Raw genomic sequence first — 8,772 nt, forward strand, 5'->3', positions numbered from 1 at the left:
AGCCAGCCAGCACTACTAGTCAGGGCTACGTTCCTTTTCCTCGCCAGGCTGCATTCTTCCATCTTCCTTCTCAGCCTCCTCAGGAGCAAATCAGTGGTCCTTGGCAGCTAACACCCCAGCAGCCAGTCCAGGGTCCTCCGCCACCTCCTCTTCCAGCTCAGCAGTCCCAGTACAATGGGACCCAGCACAGCCTCAATATCTCAGCTGTACTACCACATGACGAAAATAAAAAAAAACACACCAATTTGATTGTAATACAAATTGTCAGTGATATTTTCAGACTTTGTCCTTTTTGTGGTCCTTTATCCTTACTTTACTATTGTTATTTTCATTTCTATGTTGAAGTACTATGGGACATTACATTTAGGAAACTTGAGATTTTTAAACCAACTAAATGTTGGGACTTTATTTGATTAATAAGTGGAAAGAAGTATTTTCAATCAAATTTTCAAAAACAAATTGTATTACTCCATACACATTTTGCTTTAAGTTACAATGCAATATGTGAAAAAGTATTTGTTCATCACAATGTTAGTGTCCCTGTATTCATTTCATTGTCACTGCTTTGTGGGAATAATTACAGGATCATCTTGTCCTGCGATGGCACCGAACCAGCCTTTGAGGTAAAGTAGTGGCCCAGGTATCTTCTAATTTGCCTCCCCTCCTGGGTTACAGTGTTCCTTGCCCTCTCATGGTAAACATCCAGAAGTACTTTGTCATTTCTCCATGCCCCTGGGATGACATTCAGGTTCTGCTCCTCCAAGTCCATCATGTTGTTGTGGGTGGCTGGATATCTCAGTCTGATTAGATTGTGAAGGATCACACACGTTGTGATGATTTTTCTGCATGTCCCTGGCCTCTGGTTCATGGTCCTCAGCAACACTCGGAACTTGTGTGCCAGAATACCAAAGGCATTCTCCACTACACGCCTGGCTCTGGAGAGTCTGTAGTTGAATATTCTGTCATGGTGCTCCATGTTTCTGATGAGAAACGGGTTCATCGGGCTCTTGTTGATCCCAAAAGCATTGTCCCCTACTATGTAGTATGGGACAGGAACGTCATCACCAGGTAGAGACTTCTCTTCAGAGAGATTGAATATGTTGTTCGGACTCTCCAGGCCTTCCTTCAGTTCTGACCCATTGTAGATACTGGCATCGTTGCTGGAACCATCAGAGCCGACATCAATCCAGAGAAACTTGTAGTCTGCGTCGACCAGGGCCATGAGGACAATGGAGAAGAAGCCCTTGTAGTTTCTGTACTCAGAGCCAGTATTCCAAGGACAGGTGACCGCCACATGCTTGCCACCCAGAGCACCACAGCAGTGTGGAAATTGCCATCTCTTCTCAAACTGCTCAGCAATGGCGGTACACTCTTCAGTTGTAGTAGGACACTGGATCACCTCAGCAGCAAACTCGGCTTTGATGGCATCGCAGACTTCGTTAATGATTAGGGAGATGGTGTTTGGAGCAACTCTGAAGTTGCAGGACAGGCTTGGATAATTGTCACCGCTGGCCAGGTGTCGTAGAGTGATGGACAGCTTGAGACCAGGAGGGAGAGACTTTCTGTACCATGTGTCCTTCTTCTCTATTCTGCCTTCTACCCTTCGCAGGACCTCATCGTAGAGGCCTCTGGGAAGTCTTGTGTAGTTGAAGAAGGCCTTATCATCTTCTGTCTTCAGCTCATTTAGTAGAGTGCTATAGTGGCCATAGCGTTCTCTTCTTTTCTCAGACAGCCATTTCCTGACCCACATAGACCTCGGTTTCCTCCTTCGCCTCGGTTTGCCCCTGCCCTGGAAAATAAAAAGCAAAACAAGATGAGTACATTGTCGAATGCTAGAAAAGCAAATGTGACCCGCTCTTATCGAAATCTGTTGGAAGTCGCAACGGCTCATTTCAAAATAAACGTAGCCTAGGCCTATTTGTGTAAAAAAATAGTTTTTCGGGTTTTTTGTTTGATTTTAAATAACACTTTTTGGACAAAAGAAAAGGAGCTTCGCTGCCCACTAGTATGACAAGTAAGTACACATTCTTGGAGTATAGCATTAGCAAGGACAGTGTGTTTTGTAAAATGTGCCGGCGTTTTAGTGAGAGAGGCAGGGGCCGGCGGAGAAGATACATTCAGTCGCCATGGTTACAGGGACTGGAAACATATCGACTATGCTGTCAGTAAACATGAATGCAATAGGCCTATATATGGAGAGAAATACAAACTACAGACAGTGCGAGAAGTCTTGTCCATGGAACCATCCTCCATCAGCTACTCAACCCAGAGGGCCGACAGAGAGAGATCATTGAGAAAAATCCGGAACACGTAAAGTTTTACCGGACATAATTCTTCTCACGTGTGCAAAGCAAGAGATTCCTCATGTCATATTGAGACTACATATCTAGACAAATGATTAAGAAACGTAGAGCTAAAATGTCGTGCCATTTGTAACCAGAGCGCACCTTGACGCTGCAGGCATTCTCCAGCCCAAATCAGCAAAGCTTATGAGTGTGAAGCAACAGTAGGCTATCTGCTGCCCAGCTGCTTTAGTATGAAATGTACCTTCAGCTCATGAAAGCTCTGCAGTATCATAAGGACGTAGCCTAATGATAAATCTGTAGCCTCTGAAAAGTCCCGCGTCAGAGAACCAGTGCCATTTACTCACGGCTGCTCACTTCGCTAGATCCGCTAAAAAGGACAGCAGGCTGCAGTCTAACCACACAGACACACATCAGGTGCTCGCTCATTATTCCGTATTTCTGCCGTTGTATGCTCTTTGTTTCTAAATGTATCAATGTATTGTGAACCAAAACAAATTAACATGCAGTAGTTTAACATTTAATTGCACTCATTGCGGCGTGCCGTTTAATCATTTAAATAATAGCCTATTTAAGCTTCTTATTGGGAAAATGTTTAAAAGAGAAGGGTTTAGAAAAAGTGTCTTTACTATAGGAAATATGCATTCCACAGTTGCCTACAATGATATGCAGGTATTTATTTTTACATTATTTTTGTTAACGAGAAATAGGCTATTAGAACAGGCCCAGCCGAAATTACATTGGCCCACCCAAAATTGAAATCCTGGCGCCGCGGCAGTTGCAGTTGTATGATACAACTGCAACGAAAGTAACACAAACAATGTAATATCCTTTTCAGTTTCACAGACCACAAATTGGGTTGTTTACATGATTTTGTTGTGCAATAAAATAACCAGAGAAGCGACCTGCAAGCAAACATCGCGCACCGTGTCCTCATGCTCCCGTTTCACCTGTTTAATACAGGTGTCATCACTGCGACTGATTTCGATTGAGCAGGTCACAAAAAGCAAGAAATGACAATGTGAAATAAGACCATTTTTACCTGTAAGAGTTGCTCATCATGTTCTCTGAGGTGCATCAAAAGAAGCAATGCTGCTGCCTTCTTTTTCCTTGTTGTCTCATCATAGTATGCCATTCTGCAGGAACTGAATTGTGATGAATTGTGATTGAAGCTTTGGGAGTTAGCCTTTATATGTCCACGTTACCATGACACAAACTATGTCATGCGATGCCCTCGCGATGGCCTTACGAAGGGCAAAATAGACACACGAAGTCAACACGAAAATGAACCTTCGCAAGGTCCTTCGGCAACATCTTTGGCATGTCAAAGATTTTGCCACCGCTCCCGAAGTTGCTGCCGGAGCCTGATACATTCCACTGGCGGTCATACGATGGCTTAAGATGCCCTCACGAATGCCAAAATGGACACACGAAGTCAACACGAAAATGAACCTTCACAAGGTCCTTCGGCAATGCTTTGTGATGCCAAAGATGTTGCCACCGCTCTCGAAGTTGCTGCCGGAGGCTGAGAAACTCCACCGGCGGTCATACGATGGCTTAAGATGCCCTTATGAATGGCCCGATGTTGCTACGATCACAGCCGAATTTGAAATTTTCCTTTATCGTGTGTCCATCAGGAGTCAATTTCGGGACAGTGTGACAGGGCCTTAAAGGCCAATCAAATTGAATCTTCCCTTTCTGATTATTCTGTTGTGAGTGTTCACAAAGTAACGAGGCAAACGGCATAACTTTAGACCAATCCAAGCTTTTTCCGACAATTCCAGACGGCATATTAGGGGAAAACATATGAGTGTAGTGGCTGTCTGTAATTGGATTTTTAGAAGGTGTCTTGGTGCGTGAATTCGTTTTCCTCTTACCAACTGAATCGTTTGTGGAGACAGTATTACCCATGTTTAACGGTTAGTACAATAAAACAAACACTGCAATTAGACAAACAAACATCAGCGTGACAGCAAAGTTCATCCAACTTAATTTAATCCGAATAGAGAGGTCTCAGAGGGGGTAGGGAAATATATGTTTAATATGAGTGCCTTCTTACTCATATATACTTGTACAAGTGCTAAGAACGGAATCTGTTGAAGAGCAATAACTAATTTATTCTCAATCAACAACCACTATGCCAATTTAGTGGTGCTTTTGCCACCCCCCGATCCGGAGAGCATAGACTTTTTATTTATCCAGTACCCTTTCTTCTCCAACAACAGCCAAATTGAACAACCCATCAGTTCATTACAACGATGAAACACAGCGCTATGTCACATTCTCGCGTACCACCCTTCCCATTAATGACCAATTAACCTATATTCTGATGTGTGCACCCCAGGCAGGCATCCAGTTTATCCAGCAAGTAGGAAACTGTGACGCGCCAGGCGACGCACGCACTTAGTTGTCTGCCCCAGTCTTTCCAGCAAACTAGTAGAAGACAGTCGCAGACAAAAATAAATGCTTTTAGACCGTTCTGTTTTTTAAAAAAAAACAATCGGCAATGGTGTGAGGAAAATATATGACACTCTGTGCTTTTCTTCCTCTTCGCCTGCGGCCCCCGCAGGGGGGGGGGGTGAAATCACACACACACTGCAGCAGCTGCAGGGAGATTCGAGGCGATGCCTGCTGTTGATTTAACCGGTTGACCGCTGAGACCTCCAGAATTCTGCGATTTGTTTCAATACAAATCTATCACATTGCTCCTAATGCAGAAGTCCACTTTACTGATGCTCTCTTTAAGGTCTCTCCGAATATGTGCTGTGTGTAATTGTCTGGTAATTTAATTCCAAGAAACACACACAGAGGAAATCAGTCAAAATCGATATTCCTAGGTTATTATTACCCCCAAATATTCTTATTGTTTTTTACATGAGCTGTGTTTGCTCTGAAGGCACATGCCCCAGCAGCAATCACAGGGAAAATTGGCCATGACGAAATCCCCTTAGACACTGATTCCCCAGGTTATCATTAAAACCCCCAAATGTAAAGAGTAGAGAAACCAAAAAAATGCAGCCGCTCAGTTTCACAGGTAATTTATGATACCGTCAATCACAGATGCTGGTAAGGCAATGTCCAAATATAGATTTGAAATGACACTTACCAGTTCTGAAGATCTTTTGGTATCCTGCCGACAACGCCAATTTGTGATGGAAACTTATGCAGCAATGCAGAGCCAAAGCTCAGGAAAGGATGGAAGCTGGAGAGGCTTTAGTCAAACACTGATATTTATTGAGAGTGGAATACGGCCGGAGAGATCACAGAGTATATCACACTTTCATGTGGGCCACCTAGCAAACTCTGAAGACAAAGAGGCAAACCATGGATCTGTATATCCATAAATGAGGAACCTAAAAAGCCCGCCTATCCTACCTTAATCATTACCAGACATTGGAACAAAGACCCGTTTGTGTTACCAACTCACATGGTGCCAAACTTCTCCCCCACAGGAAGGCAGAGGACCTCTTGACCTGTGTCCTCCTCAAGTTACAGGCAGGAGCATATGCGACTTAACGAAAAGCATATCTCTGTAATTCAGCAGTTTCTCAGAAAAGCTGAGAACCTCTTGAGCACTAAGAGATCGGATTAAAATATTCTCTGACACATCGTATTATCTTTGTTAGTTTGTTTATGTATGTCTTGTATTTTTGTTCAGCCTCTACTGATCCATTCATTAAGAAGTCTTTATATAATTCATTTTTAATTTCACATGCATTTAAAGGTGGGGTAGGTAAGTTTCAGAAACCGGCTCGAGATACACTTTTTGTTATATTCCATGGAATGCTCTTAACATCCCGATAGCAATGAATATCTTAAGTGCTTTGACAAAAAATCCATAAAAAAATGTCATCTGTAGAAGCCGTAATACTGTAAAAAGTACAACCAATCCGCTATACCTGCCTGTCAGCCTTCCATCGGGGCACAAACTTATCTCGTGCCCTCATTGGTCATGTGCGCGTTCGTGTGTGTTGGAGGAGGGGCTCTATAAGGAAGTGGCAGATTTTCTCCGGTTGTGTATTTTCAAATTCTAGCGATCTCGAGCCGGTTTCTCAAACTTACCTACCCCACCTTTAATATTCCCTTAGTGATCCATGGTTTTTCAGCATATTTTTCTTTCACTATTTTCTTTACACGAGGACAATGTTTTTCATACAGCCCTGATAGAATATGTAGAAAATAGGCTTCATTTGCATCTGGTACATACACTTTGTTCCAGTCTTGTTTAGATAATTCTTCTTTAAAAGAATGAACAGACTCTGGTGTTTTGTGTCTTGTAATTGTGACTTTTCTGGTGTCTTTTTTGATCCTAGTACAGTTCTGTATTGTTGCAAAGACTAGGTGATCACTTGTGTCATTGATTAATATTCCACGTATTACTTTCCTATCCATAACATTTGTGAATATGTTGTAAATGAGTGTAGCACTGTGTGATGTTATTCTGGTTGGTCTTGTGATTGTAGGATATAAACTGTTGCTATACATATAATTCATAAATTCTGTAGTTGCATTGTGTTCTTGTGGGTTCAGCAAATCAATGTTAAAATCTCCACATACAAAGAGCATTTTCTTGCTGCTTGTGTAGTTATAAAGTTCAGCTAGCTTTTTCTCAAATGTGTCAATGCATGATCCTGGTTTTCTATACACGCAGCTTATCAGAAGGTTTTTAGATGTTTTCATTTCAATTTCTACTGTTATGCATTCCATAATGTTGTCTACAGCGAAATACATATTACTGACAGATCTACTTTTGTTAATATAAAGTGCAGTCCCCCCACCTTTAGAATGTGTCCTGTTAGTAAAAAACATGTTGTATCCCTCAATTTCAACCATGTCAGCTTGCTCCTCACTAAGCCAGGTCTCTGATATTGCTAGGGCTGTAACTTGTTTCTCCAGTTGCCTTAAACAGTGTTTGATCTTTGATACATTTGAAATGAGGCTTCTGCTAATAAAATGTAATATTGATATTGATCCATCCATCATTCCATTTCTTTTGAGTTGATCTTCTGTGTAGTATTCACATTGGTTATGGATGTTATTGTAGAAATTATTTTCAGGGTCAATATCCTTTTCAATGTCTTGTGATCTATGTTCCGTGTATTTGAAACATTTCAAATCCAGTTTTTCATATTCAGCAGGTGAGTGATTTTTGTCCAAGCTTATCATGGGTGTTCTTAGTGTGTTCATTTCAGTGTGTAGCTATTCTGTTACCTTATATTGATTTTGATGATTCATTCTTCAAACTGATCCAGCTCGGTGATTTCCCGGATAATGAGCACTTTCACCATCTCTGCTGTTGATCCATTTAGTTTGATACGTTTTTTACAATTTGTCAACCATGTTGCTTGAATCTTGTTTTGTTTCCTTAGTATACGTGCTCTCCTTGCAATGTCCGCGTTCTTCTTCGTAAGGTGTTCGTTAATGTAAACATTGGTCCCTTTTAGTTTCCTTCCTTGTCTGAGGAGTGCATATTTCTTTTTCCTGTTGATGAACTGGATAATTATTGCTGGTGTGGCTGTTGTGTTCTTGCTCCGCAGGGCATGACAGGCCTCAATATCTCCGCTGTCAACAGATATGCCCTTGCTGTCCAAAAAGCAAAGCACCTGTTGCTCCAGCGACTCACGGTCCACCTCCGGAGCGTCGGCTCCCCCTCTCCCGGCAGCGGTGTCCTCTGAGGCCGCTGCCGCCCTGGCATAGCTCCGGTGTTTGGTCTTCAGGCCGCTGATAATCAGATCGTTCATCCTGGTGTATTGTACGAGGTCGGCCACTCGATTCTCCAGAAAAGTGATCTTTTTGTCCTTTTCAATGTTTTGTAATTTCAGAGATTGTATTTCTCCCATTAGCTCCATGATTTTATTTTCCTGGGCCACGACTGTTTTGATTTCGGCTGACAAGAAGTCGAGAGATTTCTTAATCTCCTCCACCTCGTCAGGGAGGTTTGCACTTTTCTTGGGTGCCATTTCTCCTGCGAGACTCAAGATTCTCTTCATGTCATAGCTTTTCTCTGTGTTGCGCTGCATCCACAAATGTTTGTTTATATGTTGGAGCTTTTATCCAATCATATATCAGTCAGAATGTGTTGCTTTGTAACCTGTTAAGCCCTGAGCCTGTTTTTAAGGTCTCTGGCTTGAAAATGACATGCCCAGAACAAATGACCATAACTTCCCTTCTAAAAGGGGTACATTAATAATCTTTTTTCTCAAAGCAATGATACACCTGTGCGTTGGATGTAGAAGAGTCAGAATCAATATAGATATATTTATTTTAAAGTAAATTCAGATTGAACATAGTAAAAAACGTGAAAACCACCCTTGAATGATGGGATAGTAGACAACAAGCTTTAGGAATCCAAACTATAACATATTATAAGTACCCTGTATCAAGATTGATGCAAAACAACTGCAATTTGACCTTTTTAGAGAGGTTTTTTAAAAAAAACACCTCTGCGGTCATTTGGGAGTATTTGCCA

General features: G+C 41.9%; 1 protein-coding gene across 1 annotated transcript; it reads right to left on the reverse strand.

Annotated features, from left to right (window-relative positions):
* Positions 1-577: 577 nt before the first annotated feature.
* On the reverse strand, positions 578-1,750 carry LOC139436027 (uncharacterized). Its single transcript, XM_071207174.1, has one exon. It carries the CDS (start codon positions 1,748-1,750, stop codon positions 578-580), a length of 1,173 nt encoding a protein of 390 aa, XP_071063275.1.
* Between the last annotated feature and the right edge of the window lie 7,022 nt (positions 1,751-8,772).

The sequence above is a fragment of the Pseudochaenichthys georgianus genome, chromosome 22, assembly GCF_902827115.2.
Source record: "Pseudochaenichthys georgianus chromosome 22, fPseGeo1.2, whole genome shotgun sequence".
NCBI lineage: Eukaryota > Metazoa > Chordata > Actinopteri > Perciformes > Channichthyidae > Pseudochaenichthys > Pseudochaenichthys georgianus.

Excerpts from the sequence above, each read along its gene's own strand:
- LOC139436027 (XM_071207174.1), bottom strand. The coding sequence starts at position 1,750 with ATGTGGGTCAGGAAATGGCTGTCTGAGAAAAGAAGAGAACGCTATGGC.